The sequence below is a fragment of the Narcine bancroftii genome, chromosome 7 (genome assembly GCF_036971445.1).
Source record: "Narcine bancroftii isolate sNarBan1 chromosome 7, sNarBan1.hap1, whole genome shotgun sequence".
NCBI lineage: Eukaryota > Metazoa > Chordata > Chondrichthyes > Torpediniformes > Narcinidae > Narcine > Narcine bancroftii.
Genome location: NC_091475.1, coordinates 85,037,395 through 85,058,793, shown reverse-complemented (window position 1 = coordinate 85,058,793; position 21,399 = coordinate 85,037,395). Strand labels below are relative to the sequence as shown.

Sequence of the window (21,399 nt, the reverse complement as noted above, 5' to 3'; positions counted from 1 at the left end):
ATACGTTTCTAATGTTTTATATTTCAGTTTGTTATTCTCTAATAATCTATATTTTTCTTGAGACCCTGTTCTCTGATATTCTTTTTCCAATTTTGTTTTGACTTTCTCTTAACCATCTAACTCTATAGCATATTTTTATTCTATAAGAAATAATTTGTCCTCTTAGATAAGCTTTAAGTGTATCTTATATTAAAAAGCTATTATTAGTAGAAGAAAGATTAGTTTCGCAAAATAATCATATCGGTCTCTTAATAAACTCACAAAACTCCTTACTTTTCAATAGTGTGGCATTGAGATGCCATCAATACACACTTTTTTGTTTTTCTATTATCACGATAGTTAATGGCAAATGATCTGATAAAAGCATCACCAAATATTCCATTTTTATCACTCTTTAACTGGGCAAACATTAAAAACAAATTATTCTTTGTATGTGAGTCGTATACCCTTGAGTAGAATGAATAGTCTCTTTCTACAGGGTTAAGCTGCCTCCATATATCAATCAAATTTAAATCCTTCATAAATGATAGTGTCGTTTTTGCAGCTTTTGCCTTTGTTACTGTTCTGGCTGATTTACCCAGTATTGGATCTAGATTGAAATTGAAGTCTCCTCCAACCAGCATATTTTGTCTTCCCTCTGCTGTTTTTAAATGATACCTTCATTAAGCCTTCAACGACATAATTTGGTACATAGATATTCATAAAAGTCCATGATTATGCATAAATTTTACAATGAGCCACTACAAATCTTCTGGCTTGGTCAATGTCTCTTCTATTAGTATTGGTATATTTTTATTCATTAAAATTGCTACTCTTGCTTTTGAGCCAAATGAAGACAATATTACTTGTCCTACCCATCTGCTTTTTAATTTAGCATGTTCCGATTTGGTAAAATGTGTTTCTTGTAGAAAGACTACATCTGCCTTTAATTTTTTTTAGGTGTGCCAAGACCCATTCCTTTTCACCTCCCATTTATCCCATTAACATTAAGACTAATAAATTTTAATGTTCTATCCATATCGATTTTTAAACAAATATTGTTTAACAATAAAACTTTTTTGATTGTTTAAATAAAACCAAGATCTTTCCCCTTTAAAAAACACATGCAATATCTCTGCCCTGACGGAAATGTAAACTGGGAAACCCCAAAAGCCTGCTAAAAAAAGCCCATAGAATCTTTTGAGGAAGAAGAACCCCTCCTTTTAGCACCATGTACTGTAACAGATGTTGATAAGGACATAAGAAATCAGATCTGGTCGGGGGAGTCACGTGATGGAGTAGTGGCCGGACGGTGAACTCCAGCCCTCTCCAGAAAAGTCGGAAAAAACAAAGGAAAACATAAAGGCACAGAAATAAAAGTTAAAGAAAAGTGAGTATAAAGGTGGAAAGAAGATGGCGACAAAAAAGGAAAAATCGAAATCAACGGTAAGAAGAGAGGAAGAGAAGACAACGGAGGAGGAAGGAGAAGGCCTTACCTGTTCGAAGAGGCCCGCGGTGGAGAGAGAAACCCGCTCCCTCAGGTCGGTAGAAAGTGGACTACAAAAATGGCTCGTTGAGCCGAGTAAAAGTGCGCAACCGCGCATGAAAAAAAACACACCGACGGGAGGGGTGACCAGCTGGGGAGTCGATCTCCACAGCCGGCAACGACAGCTGCAGAACACCTGCAGCAAGAAGAGAACACAGAAGACAATGAAAACAAGAAAGAAGAGAAGAAAAGGGCAACAAAGAAACAACAGGTGGCCAACCCAGAGGAAGAGGAAGAGGAAGAGTACAGTGAAATAGAAGAAGAAGGGAAAGGCAAGATAAAGGATATACTTTCTCTTATTAAAGCATACATGGAGTCATTTAAAGAATGGCAAACACAGGAATTTAATGATTTAAGAAGAAGAATAAACAACACAGAAGAGAAAATGAATAAAATAGATATGACCTTAACAGAAATGGGAAAGAAAATGGACAAGATGGAAGAGCGGGAAGCAGCAGTAGAAATGGAGGTAGAGGACTTAAAAAAGAAATTAGAGGAATCTAATAAAAAAGTTATAGAGACACAAGAACTGTTAGCTCAGAAAATAGATATAATGGAAAATTATAACAGAAGAAATAACATAAAGATAGTGGGCCTTAAGGAAGATGAAGAAGGCAAGAATATGAGAGAATTTATAAAAGATTGGATCCCTAGGATCCTAGGATGTCCAGAACTACAGCAAGAAATGGAAATAGAAAGGGCACATAGAGCATCGGCCTTTAAACCACAACCACAACAAAAACCAAGATCTATTTTAGTAAAATTCCTAAGATATACTACAAGAGAAAAGATACTGGAGAAGACAATGGAAAAAGTAAGAGAGGGCAACAAGCCACTGGAGTACAAAGGGCAAAAAATCTTCATTTATCCAGATATAAGTTTTGAACTCCTAAAGAAGAGAAAGGAGTTCAATACAGCAAAGGCGATTTTATGGAAGAAAGGGTATAAATTTATACTAAAGCATCCAGCGGTATTGAAAATATTTATTCCAGGACAACAAAACAGACTATTCTCGGATCCAGAAGAAGCACGAAAATTTGCAGAACAATTACAAAATAGACTGAGGGATGAAGACGTGTAATGAGACTAAAAATGACCACGATTTATATGTATGTGGGTAAAGAGGTATAAGTGTGTATATGTATAATGTGCATACGTGAATGTATCCATATTTAGAGGAAAATATAGATAGTATAGACAAGAATTAATAAGGGAAGGAAATGGAATAGAGGGAATAAGGAGGGAACTAAAAGAGTGACCTTTGTGACATATGAAAAGTTAAATCTTTTCTGGGGGGGCTGGGTGGGGAGGAGTTGCGGTCACTGCAAAATCAGCTGATGCTTGCGAGTGAATTCGCAAACCCAAATGGAGAGGGGAGATGTGGTTGTCCGACAAGGGATAAAGGACAACTCAGGAGGGGAAGGGGAGACTGGGGCTAAAGAAGTTTTAAATAGGAGTATAAGGAAAATGTTTGATGTTTTAGGAATGTTGTCTTATAAAGGGTTTAAAATAAGAAAACAGAAATGGAAAAGGAGGAAAGGTAATGATGGAAAAACGGAAAGGGAAGATAAACGAAGTATAAAATGGCTACGTTGAACTATATGACTTTAAATATTAATGGAATACATAACCAAATTAAAAGGAAGAAACTGCTAAATTTACTGAAAAAAGAAAAAATTGATATAGCACAAGAAATTAAAGAGAGATTGGGTAGGACATGTAACAGCAGCATCGTATAATTCAAAAGCAAGAGGAGTGGCTATATTAATTAGTAAAAATGTGCCATTTAAAATAGAAGAGGAAATAATAGATCCAGCAGGGAGATATGTAATGATAAAATGTCAGATATATTCGGAGTTTTGGAATCTACTCAATGTATATTCACCTAACGAAGAAGATCAAAAGTTTATGCAAGATATCTTTTTGAAGGTAGCAAATACGCAAGGGAACATATTAATTGGAGGGGATTTCAACCTGAATTTGGATTCAAATATGGATAAAACTGGGAAAAAAATTAACAGAAAGAACAAAGTAACCAAATTTATAATTAAATCAATGGAAGAAATGAAACTTTTGGATATATGGAGGAAACAACACCCAAAAGAAAAGGAATATTCATATTACTCGGCTAGACATAAAACATACTCAAGAATAGACCTATTTTTGTTATCAGCTAGTATGCAAGATAGAGTAAGAAAAACAGAATATAAAGCTAGAATACTATCGGACCATTCACCCTTAATATTGACAGTAAAGCTAGAGGACATCCCTCCAAGAATGTATAGATGGAGATTAAACCCCATGTTACTTAAAAGGCAGGATTTTAGAGAATTTATTGAAAAACAAATAAAAATGTATTTTGAAATAAATACGGAATCAGTGGAAGATAAGTTTATACTATGGAATGCAATGAAAGCATTCATTAGAGGGCAAATAATAAGTTATGTAACCAAGATGAAGAAGGACTATAATCAGGAAACAGAACAGTTGGAAAGGGAAATAGTAAATATAGAAAAAAAATTAGCAATGAAGGAAGATACAACTAAAAGAAGAGAATTGGCGGATAAAAAAATAAAATATGAAACACTACAAACATATAAGGTGGAGAAGAATATAATGAAGACAAAACAGAAATATTATGAACTGGGTGAAAAAACGCACAAAACCCTAGCATGGCAGCTTAAGACAGAACAAGCTAAGAAAATGGTATTGGCATCAAGGAAAAAAGACAAACAAATTACATATAATCCAAAAGAAATTAAGGAAAACTTTAGAGAATTCTATGAACAATTATACCGAACTGAAAACGAAGGGAAAATAGATGAATTTCTGACTAAAATTGAACTACCAAAACTACAAATAGAGGAACAAAATAAATTAACAGAGCCATTTGGAATAGTAGAAATACAAGAGATAATAAAAAAATTACCAAATAATAAGACACCAGGAGAGGATGGATTCCCAATAGAATTCTACAAAACATTTAAAGACTTATTAATTCCGCGCCTCCTGGATGTAATCAACCAGATTGATGAAACACAAAGCTTACCAGATTCATGTAAAACAGCAATAATTACAGTAATACTAAAGCAAGGAAAAGATCCACTCTCACCAGCGTCATATAGACCAATATCTTTACTAAACACAGATTATAAGATAATAGCTAAACTATTAGCAAACAGATTAGCAGAGCATGTACCGAAAATGGTAAATTTAGACCAAACTGGATTTATCAAAAAAAGACGCACAACAGACAATATTTGTAAATTTATTAACTTAATTCATGCAGTAGAAGGAAATAAAGCACCTACAGTAGCAGTTGCTTTAGACGCAGAGAAGGCCTTTGACAGAGTAGAATGGAATTATTTGTTCAAAGTATTGCAAAAATTCAGTTTACCGGAGAAGTATATTAATTGGATTAAAGCATTATATAAGGGACCGTTAGCGAAAGTGACAGTAAATGGACATGTATCAAAGCAATTTAACTTAAGCAGGTCAACGCGGCAGGGATGCCCACTATCACCTTTATTGTTTGCGTTAGCTATAAAACCACTAGCAGAATTGATAAGAATAGATAATAATATAAAAGGAATAAAAATAAAAGACAAGGAATATAAAATCAGTCTATTTGCAGATGATGTTATAGTGTACTTAACAGAACCAGAACTATCAATAAAAGAATTATATAAGAAATTGAAGGAATATGGAGAAGTGTCGGGTTACAAGATAAACGTAAATAAAAGTGAAGCAATGCCTATGAATAATGCGGATTTCTCAAAATTTAAGAAGGAATCTCCATTTAGATGGCAAATGCAGGCAATAAGATACCTAGGTGTACAAATAAACAAAAATCTCGGCCAACTATATAAACTCAATTATTATCCACTAATGAAAAAATTACAGGACGATTTAGAGCATTGGAAAGATTTACCACTAACATTAATAGGAAGGATAAACTGTATTAAAATGAACATTTTTCCAAGGATATTATACTTATTTCAGGCATTGCCAATACAACTGACAGAAAAATTCTTCAAGGAGTTAAAGAAAATAATAAGGAAATTTTTATGGAGAGGGGGGAAACCGAGGATAGCACTAGATAAATTAACAGAATGGTATAAACAAGGAGGCTTACAACTGCCAAACTTTAAAAATTATTATAGAGCCGCGCAATTAAGATACCTATCAGATTTTTATCAAACAAGGGAAAAACCAGACTGGACGAGATTAGAATTAGATAAAATAGGGGAAAAGATACCTGAACACATATTATATAAATGGGATGAAAAATTGGTACAACATAGAAGTTCTCCAGTATTACATCATCTCCTCAATATTTGGAAGAAGATTCATGTAGAAAGAAATAAAACAAATTATCAATTACCAAAACTAATATTGACGCAAAACAAGTTACTCCCTTTTACAATAGATAACCTTTCCTTTAGAGAATGGGAAAAAAAAGGGATTAAAAGAATAGAAAATTGTTTTTCAGGAAATAGATTCTTATCCTTTGAACAAATGAAAGATAAGTACAATATAACTCAAGATACAGCGCTGGCATATTACCAATTGAGATCCTACTTGAAGGATAAATTAGGATGCAGTTTGAGTTTGCCAGAGGCAAGTAACCTTGAATATGTGATTACAGATACAATGATAATCAAAAGATTTATAACAAGTATGTATATTAAACTGCAAGAAAAGGAGAATGAGGAAACAAATGGTAAAACTAAACAAAAATGGGAACAAGATTTAAATATAAAGATAAAAAAGGAAACATGGGAGAAATTATGTTCTGGAACGATGAGAAATACAATAAATACGAGGCTACATATGATACAATATAACTGGATACACAGACTATACATTACACCTCAAAAGTTAAATAACTGGGACCCAACAGTATCTGATAGATGTTTTCGATGTAAAAAAGAAATGGGAACAACAATTCATGCAATCTGGACATGTGAGAAAGTAGAAAAATTTTGGGAAGATCTCAATCAGATATTAAATAAAATAACAGAAAACAATATACCAAAGAATCCAGAGATCTTTCTCCTAAGTAACATAAAAAACAAAGAATTTGGAATTGATTTGGAGGATGCACAAAAAGGATTTGTTAAAAAGCTCTAGCCGTAGCAAAAAAATGTATTATGTCAAACTGGAAATTGGAAGATAATTTGAAAATACAACAATGGTATATAGAAATGAATAAATGTATTCCATTGGAAAAAATAACATATAGTTTAAGAAATAATATTGAAATATTCAAACAAATATGGGAGCCTTACATTAAATACAATAGCGAAAACCTACCGGGGACAATCATTACCTAAGTTGATGGAAGGAGAAGGAAAGAAAAGAATGGACTCAGTAGAATTTCTGGTGTATTTTTGTTGAGTGACAACATTGTCTGACTGGTTTAATTTATCCTAGATTGTATACCTTAAATGGATGGGGGGGGGGGGGGTGGGGGGGGTGGGTTGGGAGGGTTGGGAGGAGGGGGGGGGAGAAAAAGTCACTGTATATGTGTGAAAAGGAAAAAGTGTGTATCATGGCTAATGTGATTTATGGTGTGAAAAATAAAAAATTTTTTAAAAAAAAGAAAAGAAATCAGATCTGGTCCGAAGGGCCTGATGAACCATTCAATAAGATAATGGCTAATTTGGTATAGACTCAGCTCCACTTACTTTTTATCGTAATTCTCCTGTTATGTGAAAGTTTAGCTGTCTATGTCTTGAACATTGATGAAGCAACTTCCACTACTTCCTTGGCCAGAAAATTACACAGATTCACTACTCTCTTGGAAAAGCAGTTTCCTCTCATAGAACCATAGAACATTACAACAAAGAAAAATAGGCCATTCAACCCTTCTGGTCTGTGCTGACCAATAAAAGTAGCTAGTCCCGCTGTACCGCTTTCATTCCATAACCCTCCAGACCCCTCCCATCCAAGTATTTATTCAATTTATTTTTTAAAACTCAAGATTGAATCTGTATTCACTACATCAGATGGCACCTTATTCCACACTCCTACCATTCTCTGAGTGAAACATTTTCCCCTAATGTTCCCCTTATACCTCTTTCCTTTCAGCCTAAAGCTATGACCTCTCGTATTTATCTCCCCTAATCTAAGTGGAAACATCCTACTCACGTCTACTCTGTCTATACCCCTCATAATCTTATAAACCTCCATCACCCCTCATACTTCTTCATTCCAAGAAGTATAATCCTAACCCGTTTAATCTTCAACTCCTGAAGATCCAGCAACATCTTAGTAAATCTTCTCGACACTCTTTCAATATTATTGATATCTTTCCTGCTGCTGGGCGACCAGAACTGAACACAATATTCTAAATGTGGTCTCACCGATGACTTGAATAACTTCAACATAACATTCCAACTTCTATACTCAATACTTAGATTTATAAAGGCTAAGATGCCAAATGCTTTCTTTACAACCCTATCCACATGCAATCCCAGCTTCAGGGAACAATGTATATGTATTCCCAGATCTCTTTGCTCCTCCACACTCTTCAATGGCCTACCATTTACTGTGTATGTCCTACCCTGATTCGCTCTTCCAAAGTGCAACACCTCATATTTATCTGCACTAAATTCCATCAGCCATGTACTGGCCCAATTTCACAGCTGGTCCAGATCTCTCTGCAATCTTTGAAAACCTTCCTCACAGTCCACAATGCCTTCTATCTGTGTCATCAGCAAACTTGCTGATCCAATTTACCACTTTATCATCTAGGTCATTTTTATAAATAACAAACAATAATGGTCCCAACTCAGATCCCTAAAGCACTCCACTTGACACAGATCTCCAGTCTGAGAAACAACCATCCACCACTACTCTGTTTTCTTCCACCAAGTAAGCCAATATCGAATCCAATTTGCAAACTCTCTACATATACCTAGTGTCCTAACCTTCTGAACTAACCTCTCGTGTGGAACCTTGTAAAAGGCCTAACTAAAGTCCATATAGACAGCATCCACAGCCTTTCCCTCATCAACCTTCTTGGTAACTTCCTCAAAAAACTCTACAAGATTTGTTAAACATGACTTACCTTAATTAGCTGATGACGTCCAAATAACTATATATCTCTCAGAAATCCTTCAAATAATTTACATCCTACTGACGTCAGGTTCACTAGCCTATAATTGCCTGGTTTACTCTTGGAGTTCTCCTTAAACAGCGGGACAACATGAGCCACCCTCCAATCTTCTGGCAGCTCCCTAGTAACTAAGGACATTTTGAATATATTCGCCAGGGACCCTGCAATTTCAGCACTTGTCTCCAGAATATCTTATCTAGTCCAGGTGATTTGTCCACCTTTATTCGTTGCAAGGCAGCAAGCACCTCCTCCTCCTTAAACTCCATATGTTCCATGACACTTCTATTTGTTTCCCTTCCATCCTTATTCACTGTACCAGTTTCCTGCGTAAATACCGATTCCAAAAAAATTTGTTTAAGATCTGCCCCATTTCACGAGGCTCCACACAGAGTTGACCACTCTGATTTTCTAGGGGTCCAATTTTGCTCCTTATTTTCCCTTTTTAATATACTTGTAGAAGCCCTTTTTTATTTTCCTTCATGTCTTCTTTTTGTTTTTCTAATTTCTTAAGCATTATCTTACATTTTCTATACTCACAAGTAGCTAATTTCCTCCTTATTGTCTGTACTGCAAATATAGCCCCTTCCTTTTCTTAACCAACTCTCCAATATCCCTTGAAAACCAAGGTTCCCTATGTTTGTTAATGTTGCCTTTATTCCTGATAGGAATATACAATCTCTGCACTCTCAGAATTTCATCCTTGAAGGCCTTCCACCAGCTGGATGCATCCTTACCAAAAAATAACTTATTCCAATTGACTTTTCTGAAATCCTTCCTCAAAATTGGCCTTTTTGTAATTCAGAACCTCATCTTGAGGACCTGACCTAGCCTTCTTCATAATGAACTTGAAACTGATGATATTATGGTCACTGGAACCAAAATCCTCTCCTACACATACTTCTGCCACCTAACCTGCCTGGTTCCCTAAAAAGATCAAGTATTGCATCTTCTCTTGTTCGGGCCTGTACATATTGATGTAGAAAACATTCCTGTGCACATTTGACAAACTCCAACCCATCCAGTCCTTTTACCATATGAGAGTCCCAGTCTATGTGTAGAAAGTTAAAATATCCACTATCACAACTTTGTTTCTTACACCAGTCTGCTATCTCCCTAGAGATTTGCTGCTCCAAATCTCTTGGACTATTGGGTGGTCTAATACAGCCCTTTTAGGGTACTCAGGCCCTTCTCGTTCTTCAGCTCCACTCATATGGCCTCTGTAGACAAGTCCTCAGTGCTGTTTTGTCTATGAACAGCTGTGATATTTTCTCTGACAACCAATGCCACACCTCCTCCTTTCCTTTCTTGCCCTCTATCCCTTCTGAAACAATGGAACACTGAGCTGCTAATCCTGCCCCTACTGCAACCAAGTCTCACTAATAGCAACGTCATAATCCCACGTGGCAATCCTTGCTCTAAGATCATCCGTCTTATCAACAATAATTCTCACATTGAAATAGATGCATGTGATACCATTTCTTTCCTGCTGCAGCGATGTGTTGAAGATGTCTGTAAGGACCTCCATCTGTTGATCTATGTTTTCCTTCAGTACCTGATGAGGTATGTTGTCTGGTCCTGCTGCCTCTGTGGGTCCACCTTGGATAGGGTTCTTATCTTGCAAGGGGCCTGTTCACCAGGTGGGTACCGAGCTTCCTCTGGTGTCAGCCTGTGCTTCTCATCGAACCAAGAATAGAAGATGTCTGTCCAGAAGGGAGGCGGTGTTGTTTTTGACTCACAAAGTTGTCTTGTGACTGTTACAGCTTTGATCACTTTCCGCATATGTATCATGTGGCCAGTGGCGCACAGCTGTCTATGGATCTTCTGTAAGTACCCGCACTTTGCCTTCTGGATTGCACAGGAGGGTTCCACATTGGCTGATCGTAATGCCATCTTGTCTCCTATCCTGAAGTCAGCATCCTGAGCTGTGAAATGTGCCCGGATTCTGAATCCAACCATGGTTTCTAGTTAGCCCTAGTTGATCTCGGTGACATCCACATTGATCTTTCTGATATAGCCAGTCCCTGATGTTAACAAGACTGCTGTAGGTTGCTACCGAAATGAAACAGCTTCAATCCATGGTCTCAAAGCAGTCCTGTTGCACTGCTGTGCTGCCCCACCGCCCCTCCCCCCACTCTGGTCATGTCAAAATCTCCCTGTGATCTGGCTTTGTTCATTTGTCAAAGAGTGACCGCTGCAGTGAAAGGTCAGGGATTGAACTTTTGCATTGAGCAATAGGTATGCCCTGAAGTTTGTGGTAAGATCTACCAAAATGTAGAATGCTGTTTTTTGTCTTTTTTTTTGCAAGTTCTTCATTCTCACGAGAATGGTTTTTTAATGTTTTTCAGCAATTATTGGTGGCATACTCCATTTCTGCAGAATATTGACACAAAAGGAAATAAGTGATATGGTCAATGTAGCATGTCAATGTATATTAAAATATGTATTTGGCTTTTGCATGTCTGTTCCTGACTCTAAAGCAAACTGCTTTGGTAAATTAACCATGTGCAAAGCAATTTCATAAATTATACATGATCTCAGTATCATCAATAACATATCAATCACATTGTTGCCTCAGCGTGCCTTGTTTGATGGCAGATTTCCCAAATTATGACAAAACCCTCTGATTTGTTTAGATTGCATTCACTGTACCAAGATTGCTATTACTGAGTTTGATTTGAGTCTCAATCACAAAGTTGGTTGCTTTTAATCCCTTATATTTCCATTTAGAAAGAAATGCTTGTTGACACAGTAGAATTAAGTTTCTAAAATCTGACTGAATGTATTTATTCTTTAAAGAGAAAAGACAAAATGAGTGTTTTGGATTTGGATTTTTCAGGTGAGAGCTACAGTTGAAAGATGAGCTTAAAGGTAGCAATGAGCTTGGTTAGAACAGGACTAGAATTGTTGATAATTGGGGATTAGAAGGGAGATGTTCTGCAAAGAGCTGTGAAAAAATTATAACTTGATTTAACATACTATAAGCTAAACCTACCAAGCAGCAATTATGAACAGGTAAAATTAAATTCAGGTCTCATAATTTAAACTGTGTAATGATTTTTTTAAAGAATGCTCAATGGCAAAATGCTCTCCATTTGCTATTGACAATATGATAAGCACCTCAAGCCCACAGCCTCTCCTTAAAGAGTGCAAGGGTGGCAGATGACTTAGAACACCACTACTTGAAGGTTTCACCCCCCACTGCCCCCCCCCCCCCCCCCCCCCATCCCAATCTTCACATTGCACACTGTGCTGGCTTCATTATTAATCCTGAAACTTTTCAACAGCACTGTGACACCAGGAGGATTGTAACAGGCCTACAAGGTGGCTTGCCACTGTCTTTTCAATTTGGGGTGGCTGATGGTGCCTGATCCTGAACAACAAATAAAACACTCCCAAAGGTCAAAAGAAATGTCTGAAATCTTCCATGATTAAGCAAGGTACAAGGTTTTTTTGTATAATGGAACTGATCCTGGGAAATACGACTTCCCAATCAATTTAATTCTGCAAGTTTAATCTCTTGCTTGTCTTGATGCACATTGCCGATTTTGCATTTACACACATGAGGTTTTCTGTGTCTATCTTTTGTGATATAGCTAGTGTGGAACCCATATGAGACTTTACAAATTTATTTGGACATGTGTACTATGAAGCCATTAATTGCCATTTTCTTTCCTTTCTTGTAGTGTTCATCTTGCAAGAAGATTGTTACAGATGGAAAAGCAAAATTCGTTACTTCGAAAAGACCTAGACTGTCACAAGCTCCGTGCTGATGAATTAAGTCAAGAGGTAAATTCAAATTTTTACCTGAATCTCTGTTACGAGTTACATTATGGTAGGTGAGTTAGTATTCACTATTTCTGCAGCTACTAGAGGATATGCATTGTTAGATTTGAATCACACCTAGTTCAGGAAGTCCTTGGTGTGCAAGATTTGGTGAATGATTTTCTACTTGCTTACAAATGTGTCAATCATGTTATTTAGCTTAAATGAATCAAATCATGCCATTTTGGCAAATTTTGGAGGCTGCCTACATCTGCAAGGCGGACTTCACTGAGAGCGGCTATGTTGATGTCAAGTCTGAGGAGTTCATGTGCGATGAGGGCAGACCGACGTTCAGGTCGGTGGCTGTCAGCCTTGTCTAACATGGTTCTGATGTTCCAGCATGCTAGCTTGAGTTTGTGAGCATCTTTTGAGGGGGAGGACGTGGACATGTCCTTGGGCCTACGCAAAGGAGCTTTTAGGTGGATTGCAGTGTGCGCAGTTCTGGCCCCACCCTTTACACCCATGGTTCGTGTGCCGTGGCCAAGCAAGCTGGGACATGGCAGCGAGGTCCTTGGGTCATAGGTTTTATATCGGAGTGGCCTTCTCCTATGCAGGTTTCTTACCCGGGCTGGAGGGGTCTGCCTCCCCTCCTTGGTCGGACCATACTGCCCAGACGGGGGCCGGGGCCGCTGCTGCTTTCCCTGTGCCCGGACTGGGGCCACCGCCTGCTTCTTTCTGCCTGGACCGGGGCCTACGCCTGCTTCGCTCTGCCGAGGCCGGGGCCACCACCTGCCTCACTCAACTGAGGCCGGGGCCTCCGCCTCCCCCTCGCTTATTCCCGGACTGGGGCCTCTGCCTGCCTCACCCTGTACAAAAACAAAGGTGAGAAATCAGACTGCTCAAACTACAGGGGAATCACGCTGCTCTCCATTGCAGGCAAAATCTTCGCTAGGATTCTCCTAAATAGAATAATACCTAGTCTCGCCGAAAATGTTCTCCCAGAATCACAGTGCAGCTTTCGCGCAAACAGAGGAACTACTGACATGGTCTTTGCCCTCAGACAGCTCCAAGAAAAGTGCAGAGAATAAAACAAAGGACTCTACATCACCTTTGTTGACCTCACCAAAACCATTGACACCGTGAGCAGGAAAGGGCTTTGGAAAATACTAGAGCGCCTTGCATGCCCCCCAAAGTTCCTCAACATGGTTATCCAACTGCACGAAAACCAACAAGGTCGGGTCAGATACAGCAATGAGCATGATGCTGAAACAAGCCATGAAAGACCTCAACAATGAAGACGCTGTTTATATCCGGTACTGCACGGATGGCAGTCTCTTCAATCTGAGGCGCCTGCAAGCTCACACCAAGACACAAGAGAAACTTGTCCGTGAACTACTCTTTGCAGACGATGCCGCTTTAGTTGCCCATTCAGAGCCAGCTCTTCAGCGCTTGACGTCCTGTTTTGCGGAAACTGCCAAAATGTTTGGCCTGGAAGTCAGCCTGAAGAAAACTGAGGTCCTCCATCAGCCAGCTCCCCACCATGACTACCAGCCCCCCCACATCTCCATCGGGCACACAAAACTCAAAACGGTCAACCAGTTTACCTATCTCGGCTGCACCATTTCATCAGATTCAAGGATCGACAACGAGATAGACAACAGACTCGCCAAGGCAAATAGCGCCTTTGGAAGACTACACAAAAGAGTCTGGAAAAACAACCATCTGAAAAACCTCACAAAGATTAGCGTATACAGAGCCGTTGTCATACCCACACTCCTGTTCGGCTCCGAATCATGGGTCCTCTACCGGCATCACCTATGGCTCCCAGAACGCTTCCACCAGCATTGTCTCCGATCCCTAACATCGAAGTACTCGAGATGGCAGAGGCCGGCAGCATCGAATCCACGCTGCTGAAGATCCAACTGCGCTAGGCAGGTCATGTCTCCAGAATGGAGGTCCATCGCCTTCCCAAGATCATGTTATATGGCGAGCTCTCCACTGGCCACCGTGACAGAGGTGCACCAAAGAAGAGGTACAAGGACTGCCTAAAGAAATCTCTTGGTGCCTGCCACATTGACCACTGGCAGTGGGCTGATATCGCCTCAAACCATGCATCTTGGCGCCTCACAGTTCGGCGGGCAGCAACCTCCTTTGAAGAAGACCGCAGAGCCCACCTCACTGACAAAAGACAAAGGGGGAAAAACCCAACCCCAACCAACCAATTTTCCCCTGCAACCGTGTCTGCCTGTCCTGCATCGGACTTGTCAGCCACAAACAAGCCTGCAGCTGATGTGGACATTACCCCTGCATAAATCTTTGTCCGCGAAGCCAAGCCAAAAAAAGAAACAGTTGATCTGAATACATGGATTGTGATGACAGTGAAATAGCATTTGTCAGGCTCTTGAAGAATAGGGCAGATGAAAACCTTGCTGTGGGTTATTTTCTGTTTTGGGTTTTAGCTGTTTATGCTAACTTCAATAATTAATCTGAAGCCATTCACAAGATGGGGCTAAATTAGTGACTTTGTGTTGGAGAAGTTGATGATTGTTATGATAAGAGCAGCTTTTGTTTTAACAATTAAAGGAGAAGAGAAAAAAATACGGTAATTATTTTGGATATAATTTTGAAATGAGAATCTGTTCATTTACTAAAGTCAGGAAGCATATTCATTCAAAGCCCAATAAGAGTCATAGAGTAACATCTTAGGGTAAGCCACTGAACAGAGGCAAAAATGATCTATTTGAACCCCAAGTCTCTCCACAGCCTGGAAATTCAAGTGCCTAATGCATTTTTTCAACGTTTGAAGCAGAGTTAATGTCTCCAGCAAAAGACCCTTCTTCTCTGTTCACTTTCTGCGGAAGCTACCTGACCTGCTTAGTGCTTCCAGCATTTTTTGACTTTATTTTCATATTTTAAGTTCAATATTGGACAAGGACCCCTTATGCCTAATAGTTTACTTTAATACAGCGATTCTCAACCTTTTTTCAGCTATGCCTCCTCCCCCACCCAAGGACTCTAGTCAATGTTTATGGGCCCCCTTCCCTGTGAAACAGTCAACTGTTTGTTTCTCCATACTTCTCTACTACCAACTATGTAAAAAAAAAATTGTTCCATGAGGTAAAAAGAAAATCAGGCTTTTACTTAAATGTGTTTTGGGGTTGGGGGAGAGACTCCAGGTCCCTTTTGATCATCGCTGCTTTAATGTATGTATCTATCCCCAAACTCAGGCATGCATTTCCACTCACTGTACTGAAACTTTCAAATCATTCTCTACTCTTCCTATTCTCCTCTTGTGTGTCCTGTAATCACATACTAAAATCAAGCATTCACCTCCTTGACCTGCTGTGCCATTCGTTAAGGTCTTATGTTAATAAACAAAAATCTCTCTCTTTTAAGTATACTCAGTGATGGAATATCTACAGCTCTCTTGGGTAGAGAATTTCAGATATTCATTACCCTCTGAGTGAAGAAATTCCTCAAATGGAGGGTGAAATAATTCAAAGTAAAACCAGTGTATTATGTGCAAACAAGAGAGACAACAAAGGGATGAGGGAGGAGTTACCTAGTTTGGTGGGATAGTTGAGGAACAGTAGGATGCTTTCAAATATATTTTTAACTTTTTAAAATGAAGCCTCACAGCTTGTATACCTTGTGTACACTAAAAGTAATGTATGCTTCACAAAACGTGAAATGTCCTGGTTTTTTAGTAAACATAAGCGGTAACAGCAAAAGCTACAGGGACAAATACAGGCAAGAATGCACCAGCTCCCAAGAAAAACATACTCAACAATGTTTTCTTTCTTAGATGCAAGAATATATTTTTAATTGCACGTTCTACGCAATGTTGTAATGTAGATCACAATTAACCCTTTCGTCATTTTGGCCACCAATAATGTTTTCTCGCAAGATCATGAGGTTGATTATTCTGAATCCCGATATCTCGTAGTGTATTTATCATGATTTTTTTCTTGTGAGTATTTATCGTTGTGTTTAAAAAGCCAAGCCCTCTTCAGTTTGGCAGCTAAATAATCCCTTGTTTAAAAAAAAAAATGGTTCTGTTAGTATCATGTCACTTAAATGTCACCTAATACTTTATAAAAGCATATCAAAACAACTGTTCCTTTTACATTTGAATAGCTTTCAGAAGTAAATGTTGTTCCTTTTTATATTACAAATGTTTTGCATTCAGTGATGATAAAAAATAGCAGGGTAAATTGTCATTTCAGAATATAAAATTAGCAGAACTTTTTTGAAAAGCTCCAACAGTATGATTTATTGAACTTATTCAAAAAATATAAGATTATTTTTTTTTTCCCAAAAATTCATGCTAAATTAAAACTCTATTTTGAAAGCATCACTTGATGTAGTGTTTGCATGTTTGGTCACATATATTTCAGTGAAGAATGGAGAGTGAGATAACTGAATTTAATCAGGTTGCATTGTAGCATGTTGCGTGCAAGCGCAGCAGAAGAACTGAGACAGCAGGCTGTGAGCTAGTTTGGCACAACAGATTAACGTTGAAGTTGTTGCTGCAGCCTTTAAGGCCGTGCAGAGTCGTGCCCCGGAACTACCATCATGCTGATGTAAGCAATTACATGCACCGTAAGAGAAGATCTCGCGACGCCATCTTTGCCATGGCTGCCCTGCTGACTGCACGTAACAAGTGGGTCCATTTCGCCACTGCAATCAAGTGCACCGTCACACAACTCCCTCCCACCAGAACTGGTGCCAATGGTCTCACGGTTCGCCATTGGTGAGATCTGCTGCTTCAGTGGCCGACCTATGTGTACTGGCGGAGGGACATTTACCGGTTCTGACAAGTCCAGATGGGCTGGTTTGAGGTGGTCCAGTTCCTCTCTGTCCCCATTGTCAAGAATGAAAGTAGATGCATTTCTCTGGAGCACCTTGTAGGGGCCCTCATAGGGCTGCTGGAGGGGTGTTCTGTGTCTGGCAAGGTGCCCACTATATAGAGGTGGACATGCTGGAACCTGCGAGTCGGTGTGTCAAACTGTTGGAGGCAGGGCTTGGTGTGCCGCTGGACCTTCGCAGTTTGTACAGATTTTCACACATACAGTAACTTGCTTGCGCAGCCTGTGCCAGACGAACCGGGAGGATATCATCTGAACCATCCTTCGAATGGAGGAATGGGAAAGGCCGTGTAGCGTATCGAAAACTGTTTGTCACCATTGGGTGGGGATGAGCGGTCAGGATTGGACTGTGGAGACGACGCAGAGTAAAGACGCTCTATTGGTATCCAGTGGAAGGTCCCAGAGCTGCAGACTCGTGATCGCCGTCCTGAAACTGTGGGTCTCGGGATCATTCTGTTGGGCTCGAGCCAGGTCATGGTAGCTGATGCCTTGTAATAGGGTGTGAACAGCAGGCCAGGAGAGTGCGTCAGCGTCGACGTTCTTTTTACCTGAGAAGTGGCTGATGTACTTAGTGAATTCAGAGTCGTAAGCTAAGGGCTGGTGCTTGCAGCGGACCACAGGTTGGAAGATTTGGAGAATGAGAACATCAACGGCTTGCGGTTCGCGTAGACCATGAAAGGCTGTCCCTCCAAGAAGTAGCGAAAATGGCAGACGGTGTGGTAGAGGGCTAGCAGATCTCTGCCAAGCGCGCTGAGCTTCAATTCAGATACACACAGGTGACGGTTGAAAAAGTTGAGGGGCCTCCAGGTGTCCACGAACTGTTCCAGGACCCTGTCTACCACTGTGTTGGACTCTTCAACCGTGAGGGCTGTGGGCACATCTATATGTGGGTGGACAAGCATTATTGAGGCAGCTAGGGCCGTCTCAGTTTTTTTGCAAAGTGCCCTGCATCTCGTCTGTCCTTTGGAGTTCTTTCTTGGAGTCTGACATTAACACGAAGAGTGGATGCTGGCAGCTGCGGGGATAAACCTGTTGTAGAAATTTACCATGCCCACGAATTCTTGCAGTCCCTTCAATGTTGTCGGCCTAGTGAACTGTCGAATAGCCTTCACCTTGTCGGGTAAAGGAGTAGCGCCGTCTTTGGTGATTCTGTGGCCCAAGAAGTCTATTTCTTCGAGGCTGAACTGGTACTTCACCGGGTTAATGGTGAAGCCGAACTCAGCAAGTTGGTCGAAAAGCTGGTGAAGATGTGAGATGTGCTCCTCAAGAGTCTTGCTCTCGACCAGGATATTGTCCAGGTAGATGAAAAGGAAAGGCAAGTCTCTGCCAACTGTGTCCATGAGGCGCTGGAAGGTCTGGGCTGCATTTTTCAGGCCAAACGGCATACAAAGTATCTCAAAAAGACCAAAACAGGTGATGGCAGTCTTCTGGTCGTCGTCCGGAGGAACAGGGATCTGGTGGTATCCCGGATCAGGTCAAGAAAAGGCGTGTTCTGTGGAGGATTGTCGCAAAATCCTGGACGTGGGGAATCGGGTAGAGGTCTGGTGTCATCGCATCATTGAGACGTACGTGGTCTCTGCAGGATCTCCAGCTGCCATTGGACTTGGGCACCAAGTGGAGGGGAGAGGCCCATGGACTGTCAGAATGGCAGACGATACCAAGTTCTTCCAAGCGCGTAAACTCTTCCTTGGCGAGGTTGATTTTGTCAGAGGCCAGACATCGGGCTCGAGAATGCATTGGTGGGCCTGTGATCGCAATGTCACGCTGGATGCTGTGTTTTGGTATGACGACGGTGAACTGGGGGCGCAGGATGGAGAGATAGCTGGCAAGGAGGCGGTTGTATTGGCCTTGCGAAGTTTCCATGGAGGCGAGCTGGGTGTCTGGCTCAATGGATGTGCCGAGAGGTACTGTCTTGAAGGCCTTTGAGTGGACCAGTCATTTGCCCTGGAGGTATGCCCGCAGGAAATCTATGCCTAGAAGCAGCTTGTCCATGGAAGCCAGTGTGAATGACCAATTGAAAGTGGTCTCGCCGAAACACACAGGAATGCATCTCTTGCCAAAAGTTTTAATGGCAGTGTTCTTGGCTGTGTGCAGGGTGGGGCCATGAGGACCCTGTGCGTGTCAAGTGACGTAGGGGGAATGACGTTTATCTCTGTCCCCGTGTCCATGAGGAACCTGCGGCCCAAGATTCTGCCCCAGATGTGGAGTAAGGTGTTCGGTTGGCCAGCCACTGTGGCCAGTAACGGCAGCTGGCCCGGTCATTTCCCGGAAACGAGCACAACTGGTGGCACCTGCGTGCTCCTGCACCCCACCACTGATGGTAGAAGCAGCACCATTTTGGTTTGGACCTTTCAGTTCTTGGGTAGGGTGGGGGTGTGGGCGGCGTGTTCCTGCTCATGTGTTGGAATGGCCTTATGGAAAATAACCACATGAACTATGTACTAGCTATTATGCATTCATTAATCAATTAACAATTGACAAGTAACAATTTACTATGTACTATATTTACTATGTATTTATCATTATATTTACTAATTTACTATGTAACAATTTAAATACACTATGCTACAAAATAACAGTTTACACGTACTATGTCACAAAAGTAATAATCCATTCTGTGTTTACAACATAAGGCCACAGTAAATGAATAGAAGAAAATGGTGGGAGGATACTAAGGTAAGGTAGCAAGATATGATTGAACTCCGTGAATCAAAACGTGATAGGGTGGAAAATAATTGTGGCAAGTCAAGAAATGACATACTGCTGAAAGATTTGGTTATGAATCATTAATTGCAGAAATGTAATTATGTCAGGAATACAATATAAAAAGAGGCTGTGTACTGTGTTTGGCGGGTAGTCAAGTGACTGGTTCTATTGATTGCCTCAGCTTTTGTTTGCAAATAAAGGTTTAAACTTCTTGAAGAATTCTCCACATTGCCTGACTGTTTTTAGACCTCATAAACCATGACAGCCTTTGGCTTTTGGCATTGGCCTGGACAATGGCCATATAATGTGGTTGACTGTGTTAATGGGCTCATGCTTGGAGCGGTAGAGGACATCTTTTCATTGGTCATTGAAATCCTAATGTCTTCGGGCATTTGCTTGAGGAACGCCTGCTCGAACATGAGGCAGGGCTTGTATTTCTCTGCCAGGGTGAGCATCTTGTCCATGAGGGTGGACGGTGTCCTGTACCCTAGGCCATCCAATTGAAGGAGCCTGGCGGCCCTTTGTTGCCATGATAGGCCATAAGTGCTAAAACCTAATAAGGAGGTTTTTAAGAGCCATGTATTTACCTTCCTCTGGCAGTGTCTGGATGAGATCATGAAGCGGCTTCCTGGTCGAGTGAGCTGATGACGTAGAAGTATTTTGTCGAATCCAAGGTTATCTGTTTGATCTGGAACTGGGCCTCCACTTGACCGAACGTGAGGCCTGTTCGTCCAGAAGGTGGGCAGCTTCAATGCAACAGTGCCTATGGCTGCGGGGTCCATTGTCTTCAGAATGTGGAGACTTGTCCGGGTCACTAGTGTAGCTTGTTGTGCATGAACGCAGTGAAAGAACTGAGACAGCAGGCTGTGAGTTCGTTTAGCACAAATGATTTACTTTGAAGTTTGCGCTACAGCCTTTAAGGCCGTCTGGAACTCACCCCTTGCGTCCCAGAACTTGCATCTCACTGACGTAAGCACGTATGCGTGCTTCTGGTCTGCACTGGAAGGGAAGAACCCGAGACGTCATCTTTGCTGCAGCTGTCCCGCTGACCGCGTGTGACAAGTGGGGCCTGTTTGCCACTGCAATCATGTGCGCCACCACAACTTTATACAAGAATGCTAGTCGGGGATTTCCTGAGAGCAGTCACTAAATTCCTCGATTTTTTTTATAATGTGCCATTTATTTTTCCAAACATATCAATTGGGATGTGGCACCTGCCCCCATCTATCTCTGCTGTTTTTTAAATCTATGTTATTATCTCTTGGCATTTTGCCAAAATATTTGGTCCTGGGCAGTTCTTGTGTATCAACTATTTTTTTCATTTAATACTTGTGTTTTTATAAAAATTTCTAAATGTTAAGAATCCTTACCAGGTGAATTTGAAGTTACAGAGAAATGCTTGGCAAATTCAAAAG

The 21,399-nt window shown here is 40.5% G+C and overlaps 1 protein-coding gene across 6 annotated transcripts in view; it reads left to right on the top strand.

Moving 5' to 3' along the window:
• Positions 1-21,399, top strand: part of pibf1 (progesterone immunomodulatory binding factor 1) — a 159,550-nt gene that overhangs the window by 119,058 nt on the left and 19,093 nt on the right. For all 6 annotated transcript variants that reach the window (XM_069890573.1, XM_069890572.1, XM_069890571.1 and 3 more), the window contains one exon: positions 12,332-12,434. In XM_069890573.1, coding sequence (XP_069746674.1) covers positions 12,332-12,434 — 103 coding nt within the window. The remainder of the gene's footprint in view (positions 1-12,331; positions 12,435-21,399) is intronic.